Source organism: Motacilla alba, chromosome 4 (assembly GCF_015832195.1).
Source record: "Motacilla alba alba isolate MOTALB_02 chromosome 4, Motacilla_alba_V1.0_pri, whole genome shotgun sequence".
Classification (NCBI taxonomy): Eukaryota; Metazoa; Chordata; class Aves; order Passeriformes; family Motacillidae; genus Motacilla; species Motacilla alba.
The window spans coordinates 53,155,383-53,179,579 of record NC_052019.1 but is presented as its reverse complement, the minus strand read 5'-3'; the positions used below and the strand labels follow the sequence as shown (position 1 = coordinate 53,179,579).

The window sequence follows — 24,197 nt, the reverse complement described above, 5'->3', positions numbered from 1 at the left end:
CTTTCAAGTTTTTAGTCGACTATCCCAAATGCTTCAAGAAAAACTCACCCAGAAACACACAAATACTGACATTGTCAGTAGCCTGCCAAATATTTCCCTGCCCATAGTGGACCTATGCAGGAGCTACGTTTTGGGGCCTTTTGCTAATTTCCTCTCTTTACTTCTGAGTGTAGTTCAGTATAATGCTGCCAGATGCAGCTTCACAAAGCCCCATTTAAGTGTTAATAGGCACATCATGTTAACAGGCTTAAGGCTGTCATCTAAATCTTCTCCAGAAACCCCTCAAAGTTTGCATTCCCTGCAGGACACCGCTGAACTGGTTTGGTACTACCCTGGCACAGCACCAGCCCATGCTGGCCATGAGAGATCACCATAATTGACAGCTCTGAAGTTCTCACACTGGGTGCTAGTAGAGGTGGAGGAAAAATGACACACTAAAACAAAAAAACAGAAGCAAACAAAAGCACTCCCCACCAGACCAGTACTGCAGATTTGATCCAGCAGTTATCTAGAAAATACTAAGAAGCTCAGTGATCATTAACCAGCTTCCAAACAGCAGCTTAACATCTTCAATCTGCAATCTGGTATTAAAGAATATGTGCCTTGAATAGTCCATTAATATACAATCCACTGGACTCAATCACCTCGGCTCTCTAAGTCGGCAGTACTTACATTTAACCGAGCTCTGTCTGGATAACAGAAATATGACCCAAATATGCTGAAGCACTTCTCTCTCTTGTTACACTGCAAGGGCACAGAAAGCAAGCCAGGGCCCAGCTCCACGCTGCGTGTCCTGGTCTGCTGTTGGACTTTATTCCTCAGGGGAAGGCCCAGTATCATAGCAATCTTCCCCATCCTGAATTATTACTCCACAGCAGCACAAGAAGAAACACAACACCCCTGCCATCCAAATCTGACCAAGCATCAACTAGCAGAACCAAGCTGTTCTTACTTCCATCCCCATTAAGTTAAAAACGCCCTGCACAAGGTGGTGAAAAAGAGCCTGGATAAAACAATTGGAGGGGGGCAGGTAAGGATCCCATAAGTGCCTTGGCTGGCTCCACGTGCGAGGGTTAGTTTCGTGAGAGCTCATTCCTGCCATGGTGCTGTGAGCAAGCCACAGAGCCTGGGAGTGAGAGAAACTACTGCAAATCAAGTTAGTGTCTTTTAAAAGAAAGGAGGAAAGCAAGAAAAAAGCAAGGTACACGGGTAATTGTGATTTTTAAATATATTTTTTTAAGCAAAATAAAAAATATTATGTGCAGATGGAGGGGAAAGGAGAAGGATAGGAAAGAATGCAAAGCCAAGGAAACACTGTAGTCTTATCTACAACAAGGGAAGAATTTGATCAGAATTGGCGAGGCTTAAAGCAGCTACTGATTTTTCAGGAGGACACTGCAAAAAAATCAATACTGATGAAAAAAAAAATCAATCAACCATTCTGTTTCATTGGTATAAGGGGAAAGTTGATGCAAACTGAGCAATTAGTTAGCAGCTGGAGGTCTTCACCTTTATCTCCTTGAAGAAGGAAGCTGTTTCGCCCTCGATAATTGGCTGCAGCAAAGGGCTTCTCCGCTTGCTGGAGGGGGAACCCTGTGACAGGTGTTAACAAGTATGTTACATTGTGAACCCCTTCCTCCTCCACCACCTGCTCTCAGCTCATTCTCACCCAAACATTCACTCTCAGCTCATTGCTGGACCACCAGGAGAAATACCTTTCTCAAGGAAGAAAAACAGGCCTGGCAAACCCCCTGAACCTTGGGCTGTTTTCTCTCAGGATGTTGCTTAGCAAAGGACACCACTGCCAATCTGTTTTTAAAAAGAAACTTGGATGATTATCAGCTGGGTAGTGACTATGAGGCAAAGGCTGCAAGAAAATAATCCCCAGCCCGAGGCCCATACACACACAGAGCATTTGGCTGGCTCTCCAGAGCTACAGGGTAAGCTCAGACAGGCTCTCCAGATTTGTTTTCCAGGAGCCTGAAGTACCCCACTGAAGAACTTCCCCACTGAAGTCCCTACTGATGTAGAGATGGATTTTCAAATGCATTCTGTCTCTCTGCGAACCTCTCACAGTTCTCACTCAGAAGACTGGGGAAAAAAACCCAGTCTCATCTCTCCTCTGCTAGCCTCTGTGGATTTTCAGTTTTGTGTCTTAAGAGGACCTGGGCTCTCTTTGATAGCTTTGCATTAAACTGCCCATGCACACCTACACAGCTTCCTCCTCGACTGCCAGCACTGTCTTCACAGCACACATTTTGGGGACTATTTTGCACATTCCAGGAGGAACAGCTTTCTATTTTGGTTTAAATGCAGGACCAGAAACACCTCCCAGCATTTGCAGAAAAAAGCCCCACTCCTGAGTGACACTGCCCTGGGTAAGGCAGTGCCAGCCTGTTCACTTCACTGGCCATCTACAGAAAGTGGGCAGGACATGAGCGCTGCTCAGGAAAAGCAAAAAAAGGGTTCATACATGATAGACAGAGTAAACAGGAACTTGGATAAAACAACCCTTTTCCATAGTTAGGATTGAAGTATTCTGCGTGGGTTTTTTAGATTAATTAATTTTTAAAAGCTGGACCACACAAATTGTCTAAAATTAAAACCAGTGAATTTTCTCCCTAGAGGGATGTATTGGGTTCCTTGCTGGTGGTAAAGCACCTTGAAAGAGGGAATATCCACCACTTGGAGGATCTCTTTAATACAAATTAAGTGTTAGAAGATGGAGGGCCCTTTCTTTCAGCCAAGGACATGCCTGGCATCTCCTGTGAGATCTACTCAAGTCTGTGTTCTGCGTACAGGAACCCTGTACATACAACCCTGTGGAACCAAGCAGCATGGAAGACCTACAGCTCAGCATGGGTTGGTATGGAAAAAGAAGTGAGGCTGTACCAAACAGAGGATGGATGAAATAACAGCAGCAGCCCAATGGAAAGAGAAGAAACAATACAAGGTGAGATGTGCCCGTGGCTCACAGGCGGGCACTAAAGTCCCTTAACCAGTTTTGCCCAACTTCAGTATGAAGGGTGTGATTGATTCACTCATTTGCTTGATCTTTCAGTGATAAGGGAGGCTGGGACTTAGCCTTAGTGATTGTGTTGTAAGCAACAGTGTGGTGATTCCTGCTTCCTCAGCTTGAAACCAAAGAAATACCCCACAAAAGAGTGCTCTACTCACAATAATAGGGATGGTGTTGGCTCTGGAGAGGATCTGTTTGACCAAGCGATACCTGTCATACAACGGCTTCATCACCTGCCGCTCATTTTTGGTAACCTGAAAAGGGAAAAGAGGAGACATCCATGAAGCCTGCAACAAATACTCCACTCTAGAACTCATGTGCCTGTGATCACCCTCAGTCTGAGTGGCTCAAAGAGACTTGTATGGGGATGACAGGAGAGCAACATTAGCCCTGAAACTCCTGTCCATCACCTGTGCCTGGTGCCACCTGAAGTTGTGTGGGGTGTCTTGTAAAGGGGCTGTAAGAGACAGGTGGCTTAAATGACCAATTAGGGATCAGATGTCCCCAGCACAAAATGACCTGCGGAGGCAGCACTCTGTGCTTGCAGTCACGTCTGCCACCGTAAGCACCAGATGAGCTTTCCCATCCTTGTTCTTGTGGCTGGCCCTCAATAGCCTGTTCGTGACCTATGAAAAGAGAAAGCAGCTGCACTGACTGGACGTTGCAATGTGAGGAGACTTCCTTTGAGTATGGTAAACTACAGATTTCACCACAGTTGACTTTCTGACTTTGCTATTCCTCCTAATTTCCTGTACAAGCCAGTGGTTTTTCCTCTTTTTAGCCCCCTAACCTTGCCCTCCATCCCTCCTCGCAGTCACTTTGCTGGGAAGGATTCACTGCAATGCTCGGATGGGGTGAAGGTGCCAGGGCTGTGTGGCATAGAGAAGAGAGAATACTGCTGTGATGTCCACCTCAGGTGTTCCTTATATTGCTTTGTCCTTAACTCCACTCCTTACTGCTTGTCATGCTCCTTCCCCAGCTTTGAGAGCATTACAAACTGAGTGTGTTATTTCTGGTTTTCTTTCAGATTCAGGGTGGGTTTTATTTCTTCAGTGTTTTCTTACAGCACATCAGAAAACAAACAAAATCATCAGCAATACCTGATCATTCAGGACTGTCTGACCCACATCCTATAAGCGTCCTTCCATTAGACCTTTTGTCTAACTTTAGATTATAAAGCTCTTATGAGGAAGCTTTAACTGATGTCATGCCTTTCTACTTGCTGCTAATCACCAGAGCACCTGAACAACTGCCATGTAAAAATCAGCATCAACAGAGTGACTCCTAGGAAGCTTTGTGCAGTCTCTCCTACAATAGAAACAGGAGAAAAGGGAATACAGCTTGAGATAGTAAGGCAATTTTAAACTGCCTTTTATTTTGTCTGCAGTTAACTTTCACTAGCATAATCTTTCTAAAGCTTTTACATCCTCCCTCCAGAGAAAGAGACAGCTTGGGAGAGGCAGAAAGGCTGTAAGTCTTGCCAGGAGTAGGACGGCAGAGATGAACTCTAAGAATTTGGAGGTAGCATCCATCTTCCTCCTGATAACCCAGCCTATGTTCCCTATGTTGGGGGCAAATGAACATGGGGAGGAAAAGGAGGAAGATCTTCATTCCTTTCCTGATTCAATGCAAATATCCCCAGGCCTGATAAGGGGGATATAGATGAGCAGTCTTGAGCTCTGGGAGCTGAATGTCCCCCACCCCCAAGGCACAGCAGGGCTCCAATTCCTGACAGCCTCAAGCTGCCTGTTCATTGAGTAAGCAGCTCACATGGATTAGAGGGATGTGAGCAGCATGAAACAATTCACTCAGTCCTCTTTGTGCTGAGTTTTGTGCTGATATGACTGCACTCAATTGCACTGGCTAGCAAGTTGCCTCCAACTTTGGACATTTCTCTGTAACCCATCCAGAATACAACTACAGAAACTGGATGACCTATATATATATATATATATATATATATATATATATATATATATATATATATATATATATAAAATATTATTCCTATATTATTCCTTGCTTTACAAGATTTGCAGTTTGTGGAACAGGAGGTACAGCACTACTGTTGGCTCAGACAGACTGTTACTTAAAAAAAACCCCAAGACTATGATGAGGCTTATGTTGAGGCTGAGAATCAAACCCTCAATTAACAACATTTCAAAGCTGATTAACAGCACTGTTCTGTACAGAAAAATAAACATAAGCCTTGGAATGGGTACAAAGTCCTTAGGTATGTTGAAGAATGGAAAAGTTAAACAACATCCTTCAGTGTCTGAGTATCAGTGTGGAGGAGCAACACAGATAATTAATATAAGCATTGGAAGTTAAGTGTAGGGAGTCCGAGCCTGTCCTGCAGCTCATTTACACCAGCAAACTTTACAGAAAGCATATTCTGAAAGTAAATGTTTAGTACATGGGCACACTGTCTCATTAGGTAAACATAAGTAAGACCAGCAAAACCTGAGTATATTTTGGGAAAACATCAAAATGTAAAGAGACTGTTTGAATAATGGAGCCTTTGACACAACTCTGGGGCACACTCCACGTGGCAAAAGAGCAGCAGCTGAGAACAGACCATTGCTTGCATTGTTAGAGCAGCTCAAGAATTTCTGCAGAGACAGACTTTTGGCTTAACTAAAACAGTTCAGTTCCACCTTTGCAGGTTCATCTATTACTGGTGCAGAAAGACCCAGCTGCACAATAAATCTGAGCTCCATTGTTTTTCTTGTTTAGTTAAATATCTTTAAGGAAAAAAAAAAACCTTGGCTGAACTATCCGCATTCTCCTCAAGCTCTCAGTACTTTTCCACTGCTGCTCTGCCAGGAGCTGGGAACAGCAAAAGCTGATCAGTCTTCCTTGCCATGCAGTTCAGTGTTACTAGGTATAGACAGCTTATTTAAAAACAAAACAAATTAAAAAGCAGTTGTATAAACAAAGCATTGGAAAAGGTAGGTGGAAGTAAAAGTATGCTGACAAGATGGGCTCTGGGCTTGTTATCTTTTTGAACAGACTGAAGTGAGTTCACTTCAGTAAGATGCCAACTGTTGATTATATAATTGTAAAAGCAGCAAAAAGAGACTCGGTCTTACAGAGAACACGGGGAAGGTTAAGTGGATTCCCTTGTGCTGCCCTTTTTTTACACAAGAACAAATCTGCCTGTCCTCTCATGTAACTATGCCATTTTCATTAGCAGTTGCTAATACAGTTGTGACTGTACAATATTAGCACTCCGTGAAGGCCTTTAAATAAATTAGTGAGACTTTTTAAAACAATGGATAAAGGAAGATATAATATAAAGATCAGGAATCTCGTGCAGCAGCAGAATGACAGATTTGTGAGCTGCACCGATCAAGTACTCCTTACAAGCAGGAATTTGCTTCTCCCAAGCCACTGCTCAGGGGATTAGCAGCACTCTGAAATTAAGTTTCTTTACCTATATCGCTGGTCACAAAGATTATAATGACATCAGTGAAAGAGAAGGAGGGACTCATAAAAAGCCTACTTCATGGCCTGGAAACTGCTGTGGTTTTGCCACAGCAGGGATCAACAGGAGACAAAACTTAATTCTCTGTATTCACAAATAAGTTGGCCTTATACCATTGATACCAGAAATCTGCAAACTTCCTGGCTGGATGGGGGACCACGCAGAACTATTCCCATGCAGACTGTCCACTGGGCCTCAAATTGGATGTCTGTGGAACCTGATGAGCACAATGCCAAAATAATGGCCACTCAGCCTATAGGCTCTGTCCTGCAGGTGTCTGTCCAGCCCAGTGCTGTGTGAGGACATCACCCTGCCTGGAACAGACTCCTCAGCAGCTGCCAAAGTGAAGGATCAGGGAGGTGGATTAGAAGGTGTACGTGTGGTTTGGAGAACAAGAAGTTCTAGTGACCTGACATCAAAGGGGCATTAGGGGCATCATTTACCACAGACAAAGACATAGAAAGATGTACTTTGAGACAAAAAAAAAAAAAAAAAAAAAAAAAAAAAAAAAAAAAAAAAAAAAAAAAAATTCTGCAGTACATACCGGTCTGCCATGAATGCCTTCATAAGAGAGCAAAGCCTTCTGAAGAGCCACTTTTTCAGCTGCTATCTGATCTCGTGTCATGTCCTATGAAAAGTGGCACAGAGAGAGGGAAAGGGAGGAAGAAAAGAAAAAAAAGTCAGATTCCTGGACTCAAAAATACTGATCTGTGCCGTAACCAAAGTCATCTCATACCATCATTATGTTGTAAGGATTCATCTCTACCTTCCAGTTGTCTTTTCCCAGCTACACTGCCAAAGAGACTGTTAATGTGAGTACAATCCTATGCTCAGTGCAGGCAGATTAAACACACAAACTTTGCACATGAAGGTATTTTATGTACCTAAAGTGGATTTTCAGATTATAAGTGTGCTTTGGAAAAACAACACCATGCAACTTTTAATGCTGGTGGATCTTTTTCAGTTAAGATCTGAAATGTAAATTCTACAACAGAACACATTTCCTTTCTTTTTCTCCCAATCTGAGACAAACTCCAGTACCTCTTGTAAAGCTTGTCACCTTTGCTCTGACTGCCACAAACACGCTTTACCAAGAACTGAAGTGCAGTCAGAATGTCTCTTTCTGCAAGTTCTGCTATGGAGTGAAAGGCTGTAGCAGACAAGAGAGAATAAAGCCAAAAAAAAAAAAAAAAAAGGGAAGACAGTTAGAGAAGACTTCTCTAACCAAGTTGGCCAAAATTCCCCCACTGAATTTGCCTGACACCAAGCCTTTTCTCCCTCACAGCACCAAATACTATCACAGTCCCTCTGTAAGTGGCCAGGCTGCGGATTCTTGCTACAGTGAGAAAATAGTCAAAACACATGCTGTATGTTTTTATTCTGCAGATCTAGCAAACAAAGATAATGCTGTCTGCCTCACTCTTACACAGCAGTGCACAATTTACATGTCAGCAGACTCAAGGACTTCATTTACAAGGCTGCCCACACCTCAGGGTTTGAGCTCACATCAGATATGAAGACCTCCCTACTGATTACCCTCAGAAATTACAGCAGCTAACAAAGCTCAACGTGAAACAGTGAAGGTTAGCAGCAACACACCCTAGAAACATTCAGTTTTGGAGTGAACAAGACACAAGCAGATGACACAATCTCCAGACGCACTGGACAACTCAGAATTTGACAAAAACCTTTGGATGGAACAACAGAAATAGCCAAAACAGGGCAGGAAAAAATTGCAATAATTCAGAAACATTACTAGGAATATGCAAGGGTCAGACAAAGAACACAAGACAACATACAATAGAAACTGAGCTCTGGGGTTAAAAAAATCAACATATTAAAGGCAGAGGGAAAGGAACTAAAGCAAGTGAGCCCAGACTAAAGGCTGCAAGGCTTTTTAACAAAATGTAGCAGACCACACCACTTTCACAAGTGACTGTGCAGCCAGAAGTAACCTACTTGCACATAAAGGCCTAAATCTGACCTGTCTACATCGTACCTTAATGTCTTCAGGTCGATTTGTCTCTGCTCGTTTCTCTTGAAGCTTCTTCTGGATGGAGTCAAGGGTCACTTCCACGGCTGGCTTGGCAGATTTATCTGACAGGTCTTGCTTCTTGTCATCCTCCTTCTCCAGCTGAGAGCCGAAGCTCTTGGGGAGCGTGTTGCTGCGCTGACGCACAACAGGGCCAAGGTCTTCCTCTGAGATCTTCAGTTTTGACTCTGAGCAGGGAAAGATGAACAATTACTCATTTTTAAAATGTGACAGTGTCAGGATGACTGCCTCACATCAAACCTTAATGAGGCAGAGTCAAGCTACCCCCCCAAAGGCGCACCAGGGGCAGCTGCTCACCTTTAAGTTGCTTTCGGAATTTGGCCAAATCATTTGTCCATTTGAGCACTTCAGGGTTGGCTGCTTTGTCACTGTGGGAAGGCTGGAAGGAAAGAAAAGCCATTCTGAATCTGTGTTAAACCACCAGGAGCGATTCACTGAAACAAGTGTGTGGCACAAAGGGGTACAATGGAATTTGGACCCAGCACAGAGCACAGGCACTGGCTTCTGACTGGCAGCTGCACATCTCTGACCAGCCCATTTCAGACCTTGCTTTAATTGCTCCTGCCTGTCACAACACTTTGTCTTAGGGGCATCATGAAATGGATTTTCTTTTAAGAAAACACAGAACATTTGACACCAATGATTAAGTTGTAGGAGTGACTCAGAGGGCTGGATGCACACTGGAATCCTTGTGGCTATTGTTTCCTAACAAGAGGGTACCTCTAAAATAGAGGAAACCTAGCATGAACAGCTGGAAAAGTGTTATGACTCATGTATCCACACCAAAGGCTGCCTTACATCCAAAGGCATCAAATGACCCAAATTCTAGGCTACAGCAGCATTTTTTTCAGCCTTTCCTACTGCAGGCCAGATCTTTCCAGAATAATTCTTTGCCATTTAAATAGCCAAAGATGCACACATGCAAAGCTTTACAGTTCCTTACAAAGCTTTCTGTGTATCAGAAGGGTGTGTCAGAACAATTAAGAGTCCAGTACTGCTGCTGCTGCTCAGCAGCACTTCACTGTGGTTCCTTGCTCAGAAGTGAAGGCAGCTGCAATGCACAGGTGTCCTGGGATTACCATCATGCAAATGAGATCAGCCACTGTGCTTCCCATATGCTAAAGTTAAATAAATAAACAAACAAACAGAAATTGAACACAGCCATTCCTACACTGTCTTAAGCAGTGGTTTAAATCCTATGAATTCATTAGCCTTCCTTTCTTGTGCTGCATGGATATTGCATAATACCTGGAAAGATAATTTGCTAGGTATGCATACAGATTTCTGGGGGAGCAGCAGGTCTTCTGCCTTTTTTTTTTCCTTTCCTCATTACAAAAACTTTCAAGCCCCTCTGTATGTTTGGCATATTTCCCTGGTGTCCCTCTGTATGCTTGACCCACTTCCCTGGTGTCTCTTCCCTTTGCTGCTAATGCATCCATCTCCACATAAATGCTCAACTCCTAGAAACTCACTCTATATTTTCTCTCCTCTTCAAATTTGTCCTCAAATCTTCTGATCTTTTTCTTCAGCCCTTGAATCCTCCGGGTGAGTTGTGCAGGGGTAAGGTCTTCTCTGTCATCTTCATAAGATCCTAAAGATGAACTCCGTCTCCTGCCAAAAGCAGAGATTGCAGGGAGAGCTTAACCAAACAGCCACAGTACATCTGGGATGCAGAGAAGGCCACTTCAACTTTGTATGAATAAAGGCAAGGCCCACAAAAGTGAGAATGCTATGTTGCTACTCTGCAATGACAGATAGCAAAAGACACTCTAACAGCCCTAGATATTAATGCACAAACCTAGAAATTAACTACAAAGAACTTTTTTTTTAAAATACCAGTTCCCTGTGAGTAGGGACAGAAACCCAACGCAGCACAGCTGATCCAAAGAGATGCTGCTTGATGCAATGCAGCAAACCCTTAGCAGCTGTATGTAAAAGTCAGCACCGGCAAATCACAACCCACCTCATGAAGGAATGAGAATTGGGAGGAGAAGGAGGCACTTCTGGGTCATCCAGGTACTGCTGGCTCTGTCCGTAGGCATAGAAGCGAGGGGACAGCATGGGATCGCTGTCCTCATCCAGAAGCTGGCGAATCAAGCGCCCGGCCTGCGGGGAAAGGCGAGCCTCATCTGAGTCTAAGCCGTCTCGCTGCCATGAGGAGAGAGCAGGGATGGGCTCTGGGAACAGTAAGACAAAGGCTGGTTTTATCAGGTTTGTTTTATACGTAAGACAGACTCCAGGTAACTTTCTAATGAACCTTGACCTGCTCGTCCTGGACTGTGACTCTTGTCACCCGGCATTCTCTGGTCACTACTCCCATCTGCCCTCTGTGCAAAGCATTACGAAGCCTGGCCACAGCAGGTAACCTACACAAACATAAGTCATCTCTTAGGTGCAACAGAAAACTACCCAAAAGCTGACTCAGGAATCACCATGGACTGAAACCAAAAAGGCAATCACCAGCTAGCACCTTTGAGGAAAAAGTTATGCTGGACAGAGAGCATTACTGGCACATGGTATATGGAAGAGGCAATTGGACTCCAGAAGGATTTTTTTTCAGTTTCAGGACGTACAAATGCTGTAAACGAATAGTGTGTATTAACGGTTCTCCTATAGGCCCCCCTGTCACCTGCTATTGGAAATTCAAAGCCTAGGAGTAAGCATAGGTTCTTCTAATCTGCAAGGAAAAGGTGCCCCACATTACCACTTGTTCCACAGGGTGCCCAGCCCACATATTAACAATTATAGTAATATGGTCTGAGTTTCCCCTTTTCCCTTTCACACGCCATCCTCCTGCTTATAGTATGGTAGAAAAGTGAGGAAATCTTCAGCCCCCTGGACAACCTAACCAGCCAGAAGTAAAAGCAATGTTGTACAGGGAGGTGGTGGAGAGGGAGAGAAAGGGAAACCCAATTTAGCTCTGCTGATTAGCATAATAGAGCCCACGGAAAGCAATCGCCTCAATCTTGTGATCACTCCCTCCAGATGCCATAAGGAGTCTAACATTTTGTGTTCAGATAGTTTACTAAGCTGATTTGCATGCTCCTACTTAAACTGTCTAATCCTGTGGTGCTAAGAGCCAGGCTTTGAACTTCTAAATCTAACAAATAGTTCTAGAGTCAAGTAACAAAACAAAAACCTTATAGAAAGCTCCCAGACCAGTTGCAGAGCTACAGACTAATTGTTTCCTGTGCCTAGTGTGTCTATTCTTCATTCACAAAGAGAGGGGGCTTTTGAACTTATCAGTTTATGAATAAAAAGCAGCATTTCCTTTTGCTGAAGAAGGTTAATGTTTTCACAGCTCAGAGTGGACTGTATGAGGATTCCCCTGCAGAACCTCTGTGCTGTTTAACATTCCCCCTCTGTACAATTTGGGCAGTGCAAGATCATTGCCAACGCAGCAGCGATGGGCTCAGTGCTGTTTTGCTTGTGCACATCTTCCAATGATGCTCTCCTCCTTTTGCCTTCTTCCTTGGCACATGGATACAAATGGCATGCCTCTGCTTAGAGGCTGGTGCTGCACACCCACTGATGTGCTACCCTGAAAGGGGTGACAAGAGGTTTTTGCACAAGTTTCTTGTATAAGAGCCCCTCAAGGTGTTGTGGTAAGAGAAGCACATGCAAGCCTGGCTCACAGGGGCTACTTCCATGGGGTGTGCAAGCCCCAAGTGTATGTAGGCTGTTTTGCCATGGTTTGGAAAGCTTATGTAGCCTGAACTTTCTTCGGGTAATTTCTGAAAAAAAGAGTTTTTCTGAGCTCTGTTCAGCCTTGGCATTTTCTAATACGTGAAATATTTTGCATCCACTTCCCTGAATATCTTATGATTTTAGGAAGGGTCTCACAAGATCTTTTGTAGCAAAATAAAGGGTAATACAAAGGAAAAAAAATTGATATATTTGACCAGCAGGAACGAGAGTTAAATGATGCATTACATTCTTCTAGACATCTCTCACTTCTAATTGTTTGAATCCCTCTCACCCACAAACTGAATTTCCTCTTGGAAATCATTAAGTAACACCTCCATGGGATTTACATAGATTGAATAAACTTAGAAAAAATCAGGCATATTTAGCAGTAACTAAATTAAGCTCCTACCACACTAGCTAACAAAGCCATTATTAATCATGCATGATGTATGTGACTTTGTCCAAGGTGGATTTAAAACTAGATAGCATGTGACATTCAGGGAATTGCAACGGCTCAAAGAGCCTCTGATCAAACCCCAAAAGACAGCAAAGCACTATGCAACCTGATTGAGACTGGGGTGTGTCTACTTTATATTTTGTTGATTTCAAAATACTCCTCCAAAACAGAAAACTCACATTCCAAAGAAGTCTTTAAAAGGAGAAGAAAAAAAGAGTCCTAAAAGGAAAATCAAATTTGAGACTTGACAGAAGAAATGGCTGCTATAGAAAATCAGCTTTCTTTAACCCTTGCTCCTGGAAGGCCTGACTCTATGGGTAATTTTGTTTCCCTTGCTGACCATATACCTTTAGAAGACAAAACCTCAACTAGACACAAAATGGCTAGACCCCTGAAAGCAACACAGCAATGAAGCAATATGTTCCTTCATCAAGGAACATATTTAGGTATGCACAAATTACAAATTTTATCTACATCAGATCACTAAGTGGACCAGAGCTGCAGTCCAACTGCTTCTCTCTCCTGCTGGCCAGGTGCCAGCCCCTTCAGCTGGAACCACTGGAATTGCTGCATCACACAAACACACAGGAACGCACTAAGGGTAAGCTGCTGCTTTTTCTGACAGTGCACAATCAATTAATTCTCCTTTAACAGGATGCATAATATCTTTTTAAATTCATGTAGCCAAGATAGATATCAAAGCATTGAGCTTTTTCTGAAGACTGCTGAACTCCTGGACTGAATGATTTTGACGTATCTGCTGTGAAGTCCAGTTTTAAAGCATCCACTATCATAATTAATGCTGTCAGCCTTTCCCCTTCCTGCTAATTAAAGAACAAAATCTCAATAGAGATTGCAAACATTTCACTTCTTCTTTGCACTGACTTGACAGAGCAGGTACACTTGCTCCTCTTCTGTCCTAAACAGATCTTTCCTGCTCAGGGAAAAAAAAATCTCAGTTTTCTACAAATCTCCACATTCTTTTCATGTACTATCACCCCCCCCCCCCCCCCCCAACTATTTTCCAGAATGACAGCTTTTCATGGGGGGGAAAAAAAAAAAGAAAAAAAAAGGGGAATATTTAGCCACCACGGCTGTACCAGTACAGTGAAAGAGTGAAAAAAAATAATTTAATGCCTTGGTCAGACTCTCTAGGCATTTCTTCCAGGCATGCCTTTTCTAAGCTGGCTCAGAAGCAGTGAACTGTGTGCTGGTAGTGAGGCTGCAGTCCTTCAGAAGTGCTGCTCTCCCTCTCAAAATCCCACAGCCAGCTCATCTTTCCACAAAGCTGTCAGCCATCTGCCAGGTGTGGCTCTGCAGAGCTCCGCAGGCACACAGAGCATCGCCTATGGCAGCACAAGCTCTCTGCCAGCCTGCTGCATAGAGGGCTGGAAATTTTAATAAATCTGAACCATTAAGTGCTTCACACTAGAAGAAAGATTTATTGTATCAAACTGGTGTATTTTTGGTGAGCTCCAAGCCATCCTGCTGACAAAACCTGTCTTTTTTTTATCACTACATTGTGTATTTGCCACAGGGTTACTGGGGGCTGCAGGGCCAACAGAGGGGTGTCTACACACAAATACCACTTGGGGTGCAGCCAGCAAAGCGCCACAGGCATCTCCTGTTTCCTCTCTGCAGCCACACAGCTCATACATGCTGCTAACACTGCTTTTACACACATCCATCTGTCAAACAAACATGGCCAAACCTTAGCTACTGTAAATTGAAGTAAGTCCAGAGGGATTAAGAAGTCTAAAATCATTACCTGAGGTACTAGTATCAAATGCCACTTGAAAAACTCCAGAAAGACCTCTCATAATGAAATGAATAAAGTAATTTAAAACTCCATCCAAAGCATTCACTAGCTCAGTAACAACCTATTTTCATCTTATAAATAACTATGAAAATATCCTTGTTTGAATACATCAGCAGGCATTCTTCCTACATAGATCAAAAGAATAGCCCAAATACAGCACTACCACACCTCTTCACTCAGTGATATGACACATCTCTCAGCTAGCAAGCAAACTTTGTATTTTGTTTATAGCATGGCATAACAATCAAAAATACAATTTTAATATTTTGATGCTGTTCAGTAAACAATGCAATTTTTTTATACTTAGTAATAAAAATAGAACATGCCTCACCCCCTTTTGATTTCTTATGCTAAAGAGTGTTGCTCCCAAATAAACTGATCAATCTAAGCCCACAGTGTTGAAAAAAAAAAGAAAACTAAGTTCAGCTTCCCTTCTGCTATGCTATATTGATTTTTTTTGCATTACTTTGAGTTTTTTCCATGGGAAAGCATCAATTAAGTCAGTGTCAAAACTATTTGTAGATCAGCTCACCCTCAGGGTCTCAAGTGCTGCAATACTTGAACTCAAATTGTGATTTTAATTTCTGCTTTTATTTATTTCTTTAAGCTTGAAGAAAAATGCCAGCTGATTGTTTCATAAGAGCTTGTTACTGCAAACTCTGCTTGAAATCTCAGCTACAGAACTTTTTTAAAGTTAGTAATCGGGTGACATCAGCAGCAATCACACATCATACTGATTCACTGAGCTGCCTGCTGACAGGGCCAGCCACTGCTATGGAGAGCAACATACTTCCAGATTTTCCTTGAGGACAGGATAGCAAGTTCTGGGCTTGAATTAGGAACATTTGGTGAGAAATCTGCACAATAGTGCTGGCCTGTGAGAGAACACTCTGTTCTCCTCAGTCACTGCGCCCGATTCAAACGTAATCCACAACAATTAGAAACCTTAGCTGCGGAAGCAGCTCTGGACATGCCTGCTCCCAAAGCCATCTCAGCTGGCAGCCATTGCCCAGCTTAGCAGGCAAACCCAGCAGTCAGACGTGACATCCCAGCTCCCAGGGACAGCTCGGTCCACATCCAGGGCAATAGAACTCCCTGGTCCACACCTGCCAAGTGCACACCAGGAAAATACTCCTGGACCATGGGAAATGCACCGAGGCAAGGAGTTCAGCGCTTGAATCTGGCTGGGGCACTGCTCACGCCCTGAGTGCTGCGTCAGTAGCCTGATGATTCCTACACAAGCCTCTATACTTAGCAGGTGAGTGGGATGCAGAAGGTGGGCACGTGGCAAAGTGTGAGGCTGCATTGCAGGGAGCAGGGAGAAAATGTCTCTGTCCTCTCTGTGCTCAGCTTTAGGTAAAGGGAACACAGCTGGAGAAATACAGCCAATCTCTCCTTGCGTACAGATTTGACTATGAGATCAAAGTTATGGGGGAAAAAAGTCTGGTAGAAATTACTTCTAGTGTAACATGAAGGGCACAGGGCCTGCCAGCTCACCTGGAAGCAGTTCCCATAGTTCTGTGCCCCTGAATGAGGGCTTTTAAGTCCTATGGAGAGCCTGCCTGAGTGACAAATAAAATCTAGTCAATGGACAAGGTTGCCTTGTGTAATTTTGGGCTCATTGTTGAAGGCTCTTTCCTAACATTTGACTGGAGGCAGTGACAGCTACACCTGAAGGCAAGTCCTCAACCTGTAATTGTTCTCACACATCACTTGTGCAAGTCCCAGCAGTTACCCTGGTCACTCCATGGTCTGTATGTATGACATAGACGACCATCACCCATAACATTAGCTCAACTATGTCCTGAAAGAATGGGTAATTTCCCAAGAGATGGACCTACCACATTTGCTAGAGCAATGCAATAAACAGCTCAGTGTTAGGGCATTTGAAGGCACAGTCCTTTCTCTTTCTCATTGGGGATGCAACCAGAGCTGTGGCATGGATCCTGCAGAGATGTGTGAAGGTTTGAGTGGCTCGAGTTGGCTGGTAGGGGAGAATGTTCTTGCTGCTAAGGTGTGGATGGGTGGTACAACCCTGCCCTGCAAAGCCAGTCTCAACAACAGACTCTGCTGCTAGCTACAGAAGCAGTCTGAGAGCTGATGTTAAGAAATTCCTCTTCCTGGCTGCTGCAAGCTTGATTCCATATCCACAGCTGGGAAAGACTCGGTCTGCCCTTGCTGAGACACAGAAGGCACCATTTTGCTGCTGTTCACCCACACCAACAAAATGGTGATTCTGGAAGGCACGCATTTCAGAAGATGATGTCTCTCTCACCCCAGACAGCTGATTCTTTTGCAACTGCCCACCTCCTCCTCCTGCGAAATACACGTGAACAGAAGGGAGGAAGGAGCAATCAGAGAGAAGCACAGTCACATGTGCCCATAATCCTGCGTCATGTTTGCAGGGCATAGAAAGCTAGAATCCAAACATAAGAGCATGCCTACTAAGAGGGAGTTGTACCAAAGAAGCAACTTATTTCATACAATGGGAAAGCCTCTGGCAGGCAGAAAGGAGCTGTGTTCTCCCCTTCATGGGTTCATATGACTCCTATAAGTAATGCAGGAAGGAAAAAAAAAAAAAGTCATTATTCCCCAAGGTTCACAGGAGGGCTGAAGCCACACATCACCGCTGAGAACGCAGATGTGCTCACCCTGGCTGGAGACCCTGCAGGGCTCTGCTAACTGGAACCTCAGTAAACATCCAGCAGCCAGGGCTGCCTGGGAGCCCTTCTGTGGTGCTTTGATCAGCCGTGCTGCATGTGTGGTGATTCCATCCAGGGAATCCCCACCTAGCAAGCAAATGGAAAAATTCCCTCCTGTGCACGGTGTCTGCTTGCCTGGCTGAATCAAAGGCAGCCATGGCTGTGGGTTTTCTTTACTTGCACCTGAAGCGTCATAACTACTCACCTCCTAGAGGGAAAGGCAAAACATACTCCACGTACGCTGTGGAGGCAGGAGCAGAGAACTTCCCTTCTCAGTGCTCCTCAGAGATTGTTATTTTAGAGCAATGAATTAGTAGCACATTTTCCCTCTCCTGCTTTATTAAAACACCACACTTGGGTTTTCCTGCTTCTTCCCTGTAAAAGCCTATCTTTCACTCCTAAAGAATAAACTAACAGAAGAACTCTGGCTTGTACACAGACACATACTCTGTAACTAGAAAAGGGTTGGATCCCAAAACTACTGGACACCTTAATTTCATCTCAATTTCAAATGAAATTAAGGTCATGGCACCCACAGAGTTTGCCCAGATTCCCACGCTCAAACGAGTAAGTGTATAGCCAACCAAGTGTGCACTCTGCAGAGGAGAGCTAAGAAATAGTATTACAGCAATTTATATGACATATAATCAATTTAACACCCCCATTTAAGCTGGTCATCAGAATTCCTTCACAGCATACACAAAAAAAAAAGTTGTTTTTAAGACAAAGTAACAGAGAGACAGCATTTTTTGCCATCTGTGCTTTTCAGGTGTGAATCATTATTTCCAAACAGTGATTGAAGAAAAGTTCTTTTTAGACTCTGAAATACTCAGTTGCTTTGAAGTGTAGGGCAGTCTAGCTTAATTACCACTGACCAGCCACTAAAAAATAAGGTATCTTGAAATCCTCAGAGACTTAACAGTACTAAACAGAACATGAAAGTAACTTCAAGAATAAAACATTTCATTTTTCACCTCTTAGTGACAATTAGAGTTAGTACCATTCAGTATTTGCTTCTAGTTTCTCCAAACTTTCAGTTCTATATTCAGGACAAAGTTGCTTTGCTATTGTTTTTAGCAAGGGAACATGGTCACATAGATACACCCAGCCCACTGATGTTTCCCTCTCTCCCATTTCACACACACAACCAGCCATCACACAATCCTACCTTCCCAGTTGTTGTCATTGCACAGTGATGTTAAATCCAGCCGAGGCACTTCGGATACAAAGCTGCTTTCCTGATCATCAGCATCTTGATTTCTTTGCAACTTGTTTTCAGGCATGCTTGGATGTTCTTGAATCTTCATACTTGAAGTCAGCTATGTTCCCATACACCCAAGGAAATGAGAGAGAAAGGAAAAAAAAAAGGTCTCAGCATGCAGGGGGGGAAAAAACCCCTGCAAGTCACAGCAGCAGTAAGCTCATGCCTTTAGCTAAAAAGATTCAAAGAGACCCTGATGTTTCCAGCTCCAAATCCAAATCCCTTGCTTGGTGACCCCTGTGTACTACTTGCTCACTCACACTAGTAAAAACATCCGTCCATCTGCCTTCCTTCAATTTTTCCTTCTTTAGAAAGCTACTGCAAGTTCCTGAGACCGTCTGCCCTGACAACTGCATGCAGCTGAGAAAGCCTTCAGTAGTGGAGTGGGATGAAGTGGGAGGGAGGGAAGCAGGGAGGCAGGGAGAAAGGGAGAGGGAAGGGGGTGGCTGCGTACACTTCCTACAGGAGCGCAACTCCTCTGAGCAACAACAAAAACGCTGCTGCTGTTGTTGTGAGGCTGTAGCAATATGGTGCCTTCTAAAAAGCAGGCACCAGAGCTCCTGAGGCAGCAGCCGCAGCCAGCCAGCAGTGCAGGCTACGTACACGCGAATGCTCTCATGCAGGCTGTGCTGGCTCAGATCAATTAGTGCCAGCTAAGCTGTGCTGGCTGCACATTCCCCGATTTCCTGTGGTTGTTTTCTAGCTGGGCGTGGGGAGAGCAGAACTATTTATGGAGGAGCTCTGGGTATTAAAGCAGTGTTGCGCAAATCCAAACAGCAGTAGGGTTTGGCATCTCAGCTGGAAGCAGTGTGGACTCTGGGAAAACGCCAAAAAATTCACAGAAGCATCCAGTAAAAGGAATAAAAAAAAATCCAAAAAAAAGCAGAATTCTGTCAAGTACATGATTCATCAGCTAGTACTACCTAGAAGCAATTGGTGTTTGTCTCAGCACTGTTCCCCCTGCACATACCACACGTCGTGTGCGTTTATGCAGAAATCCCTGCCATTCCCACAATCCAGAGACACAGTGCGCGTGTCTGTGACAGCGCCCGATGAGAGAGCTTCTGGCACTCCAAAATAAATTAGCTGTAATGCCTCACAGAGGGCAGTAGGGAAAAGGAAGTGCAATGCATGTACATAAACATGTAGCGTGATATGTATAAACCCACCAACAAACACAGAGCTAGATGAATAGACAGGATTATGTTACTACATAAACTATTTGGATTTGTTAAGAACAGCTTAGGCATAATTCTCTCAAATATAGTCTAGTGGGCAGTCAGCATGCAGATTTTCCCTCTGTAAATCTAGTAAACAATCTGTATATTCTGATCTGGGAAGAAAATGGGCCAAAAAAAAAAAAATCAGCATTTCTGGACCTATTTTTCTTGTGAATCCAGAAGCAAGGCCAAATGCTTCAATAACCTTAGTGCATACCACTAAGGCACATTTACTTTTTTTCATCTGCAGAAAGCTAATAATGTGTTTGGTGCATCTTCTCCCTTTTGAGCAGAGAAAAACAAGTAACTTTCATGAAGAAGGAAAAAAGTTGCCCAGTAGACAAATCATATGAATAAATATTTTTATCTGGATTCAGTTCCATCAATCCCTGCAATTGAACAGGGTGCTAAATAATCTCATCTAGGCTTCCTTTCCCACAAAAGGTTGTATCAGGTGATCTTTTGAGGTCCCTTTCAACCTGGGCCATTCTACTGTTCTAAAAATCTGATGAATACCCTGGGATTTGTAAAGAGTGTTCTGCATTGTATTTGTGTAAGGTGTGTATTTCCTGTTCATTTCAATAAATGGCCTTTTTGAAACACTATAACAAAATGAAACACTAGATGACAGTTTGCCAAGCACTAATAACTCATGCAGCTTGACGCTAAATCTGATTACAAATGTGTTTATTGCGAGAGCTGTGCGTGGAAAAATGCTAATTCACCATTCAGTATCTTTTAAGCTGCTTCCAGGTTGGGAGGACTTAAATATTTCTCTAAGGTCCATTGACAAATTTCCTGCCAGGATTTAAATAGTCTGTGTACTCACAAACAAAGACTGGTCAGTGGCCAAATGTACCAGTTGATACACTGCTTGTAAATTGCCAGCACAGTCTTTAAAGGTTATATTTGAAGGCAGGGAAAGAAATAAAGCACCGAGTTTCAAAACAGGTGCTATTTTTAATAACAAAGGAGTGTGAAGGAGAGGAACGTACCTAGATTTTAACAATTTCAAAGGGAACAATCTGAGAATATCATCTCATCACCATCATCTCATCACCACTACTGATACTAATTAGAGATAAATGTCTTTCTATTAAGAGTGTACAATCTCCTGACTTATTAAGACTCTTAAAAGATATCTGTAGCAGATAAAAGGCACTTCCCAGGTAGGTAAACACTTCCATTACACATATATTAGAAAGATCATATTGGTGTCTTCTTCCTCCTGAAGTCATTTCAGTAACTGGAAATATTTAAAAGGTGCGTAAAAACAGGCCTGTGCTCTGTCTGCAGCCAGTTACTCTCCTTTCCTTGCTCACTGATGTAGGCTCCAATACAATGAATAAATCATTAGGTGTTCTGAAGAACAATGGTGGTACAAACCCAGGAGACTCAAGAAAGCAGATGTTTAACTTCCTTTGCATTAATGCTCCAAACCCATAGAGTGGTAGATAATTCAGTATTCCCATCACTTATTTTCTTTTTTGATTTCCTGACACCACCAGCTGCCACTCTCTAGGAAAAGAATCAAGTAAGGGAGAACTACTTTCCTTTAGGTATGGACGCACCACGATTTCTTTAAGGGCCAACAAGTTGATGATGTTGGTAACAGCTGGCAGCCACAGTTCACTGCAGATATTACATAAATGACCACAAAAAATCTTCAAAGCAGGTACTTGAATTCTGCTTTTTAGAAGCTGCTCCTGCAGCTATGCTTTGCAGGCACCAGTAACTACAGATCTAAGCAGCCTGGGGATAAGTCAGCTGCATTCATTCTCCCTGCTCCAATGGAGATTGAGCATAAAGAGTAGCTCAACAGCAAGAAATAAATGGCAACAAAAAGACTTTTAAATTCTGATGAGGAGGTTGTATTCTGTTCAATTACATATGGATTCCAATCAACTCTACATAAAAGGCTTGCTTCCCCTACATGTGATCTTCCACTATAGCCACAAGCAGGAAGCATCCTTAAGGACATTTTAGGGATACTACCTGATGCAAGAACACAGTCATTCCGCTGCCTTCCTCCTACCTGAGCCACACCAACACCCTTCTACACTTGTTGCCATGTTGGTATCAATCTTGAATACTTTTCCCTTCTCAAAACCTGGGTACTAGAAACCTGTGTTTTTCCTCCTGGAACTTAGCTACTTCCAAGAGCAAATTTTGAAAGTTACAAGACCACTGAAAGTTCATTTGAGGCTTGTGTTTCAAGGTATTTTTACAGTCTCATGGAGACCCAATTCAGCAAAACTGGTAGCTATAGCAAATTCCAAATCCTTTTCCTAACAGCTTTAGACTGGAGGCAGGGTGAGAAAGAGAAAAGAATAAGAAGAACCTTGTCCCTTCCTCAACCTGAATGAGTTGTTTGTTATAAAATGTATGTCTTTAAGCTGCCCTAAGCAAAAGGCTTACGAGGGAGAAAGAATGTAAAACAACTCTGCCGGAATGTAACATTTTCTTGACCTTGTAATTCCTATATAATACACAATCTCTGGGTTAAGATCCTCTCCGCAGTTAAAAATTTTACACTTTAAAACTTTTCCTAAGGTGTAGTTTACTTTAAGGTTATGATTTCATATTTAAATGTATCTCCACCAGGCTAATTTAAAAGCTTTATAGGAGTATTGTGTGGCATGGCAGCAACAGCAGCTTTTCCATGTGCAAGTGGGTACGTGAGGAACAAGCTGTTGCAAAACCTAGGCTCTGGAAAATACAACAGCTCACGAGCAAGTGCAAGGGATTACTGACCCTCTGCGAGCAAAGCAGGAGATCCATGTTAGCCCAGATAGAGCAGTGATCAAAGGCAGCCCTGAACATCCTTTGCAGGGGCTACATATTTCAGGGTCCCACAAACTTCCTCAGCTACCACACAGCTGATCAGAGCTCAGCTGTTAGCACCCTTTTACCTTTCCTGCTAAGTGGAAAGAATTCCTACCAGAAATGAAGTCTTTCAAAGGCAATAAATGCATAGTGGCTTTTATTTCTAAAAGAAACACAGGAGGAGTCTAATTTAAAAGCACTACCAGCCTTAGGTCAACTCCAGACAGCCAGAGAAATCAGACAGTGGCTACAGCTGCTTTACTGTGCCCATCTAAAATGGATGCACAATTGAGAGAGAGGTGCCTCAGATGACTCTCCCCAGTGTTTTAAATGTTTGGCTGCCTAGAGGTTTTTTAAGCAAATCCAGATGAACCAGTGATTGCAAAGGGGTTTAACCTAACCCAATCTTTGATAACACCATAAAGCCAGAGCAAAAGTGTGTGTATGCATGTGGGGGTGTGTGTGTGCGCAAGAAAAATGGAAAGTTGGGGGAAAAACTGCTGCCATCAACATCACATCTCCCCTCCTGACATCCACCCCAGCCATCAACTTAGAAAGAAGCAGAAGGTGATCCAGTTTTCTAAGACAAATGGATTACAGACACCTATGTTCAAGAGCAACAGGCTGCAGTAGGAAATGATAAACAAAAGGCCAAATGATTTTAGAGAAATCAAGAGACACAAGCTAATCTTACTACCCTAGCAGATGATAAGTCAGATGTCCTGTTTGCCATAATTAATAAGGGAACTTCATGTCACTTAAACCACAGTGATGACTTCAGTGATCCTTCCCTTTTTGGCAAAGAGGGATCAAAGGGATTGAAACAGAAGCTATCAAACTGCCCAGTGGTTGAGAGGCTCCCTAAACTATGTAAATAAAAAGCAGGGGTAAGGGACAGAAAAAGTACATGCTAACTCCATTTCTCTTGTGAAAAACAAAACTATATGCATAACTATTTGTTTCTGCTCAATAGGACACTCATTTAGAGACCACAAAACTGAAACACAAAAACAGCAACAAAAAAAATACTAACCTGAGAATGCCTGAAAAAAACCTCATCGTTTTCACTTTCTTTGCTATAAAAAACAAAAACAAAAACAAACCAACATATTACAAACACAAAACCAGACTTGTCTTGTAACAAAAACAAGGACTTCTGCACACAAAGGGTTTTACATTCTTGCTACTCCTGCACACTCACTAATTCACATAGTAAATGAAGGGACTCTCTGGGCTGCAGCACTTCAAGCTGCTAAACTATGCATTTTTGCTTCCTCTCAGGAGCTATTTGAAAACAATTATGTCATTTAATTCCAGTGCCCTTAATTCAAACCAATACACCTATCCCAACAAATGTAATTTTCGAGAGAAATTGTCATCTCAGGTGAGCAGAGTAAGGCTTTACAGCTCTCACAGAAGAGTGAAGCACAAGGGAAAGGGCTGGATTCCCAACCCAGAGGCCAGGTGAGACAGGCCCTGCATTCCTGTGTGGAGCGTGCTGGTTCAGGTGCTCCACAGCTGATTTCTTTTCAAGTCTGCACCATCAGCACCTTCAGTGACATTCCTATCAGGCTGGGAAAAGAGCCTTGGTGGCATTTGCTGCAGGGCAAAGCCTACACAACACACACAGTGCCTCCATGAAGCCCTGCTTGAAAATTAACATGGT

At 43.1% G+C, this 24,197-nt stretch overlaps 1 protein-coding gene across 11 annotated transcripts in view; it reads right to left on the bottom strand.

Annotated features, from left to right (window-relative positions):
* FAM13A (family with sequence similarity 13 member A) overlaps positions 1-24,197 on the bottom strand; it is a 149,151-nt gene that overhangs the window by 7,400 nt on the left and 117,554 nt on the right. For 9 of the 11 annotated variants that reach the window (XM_038135197.1, XM_038135194.1, XM_038135195.1 and 6 more), the window contains 9 exons: positions 23,565-23,607; positions 18,393-18,543; positions 10,523-10,736; positions 10,032-10,170; positions 8,857-8,938; positions 8,506-8,726; positions 7,051-7,134; positions 3,178-3,273; positions 1,510-1,593 (listed from right to left, as the gene is read on the bottom strand). In XM_038135197.1, the coding sequence (XP_037991125.1) occupies positions 1,510-1,593; positions 3,178-3,273; positions 7,051-7,134; positions 8,506-8,726; positions 8,857-8,938; positions 10,032-10,170; positions 10,523-10,736; positions 18,393-18,543; positions 23,565-23,607 (1,114 nt within the window). The remainder of the gene's footprint in view (positions 1-1,509; positions 1,594-3,177; positions 3,274-7,050; positions 7,135-8,505; positions 8,727-8,856; positions 8,939-10,031; positions 10,171-10,522; positions 10,737-18,392; positions 18,544-23,564; positions 23,608-24,197) is intronic. The other 2 variants (XM_038135192.1, XM_038135193.1) reach the window with 2 other exon arrangements.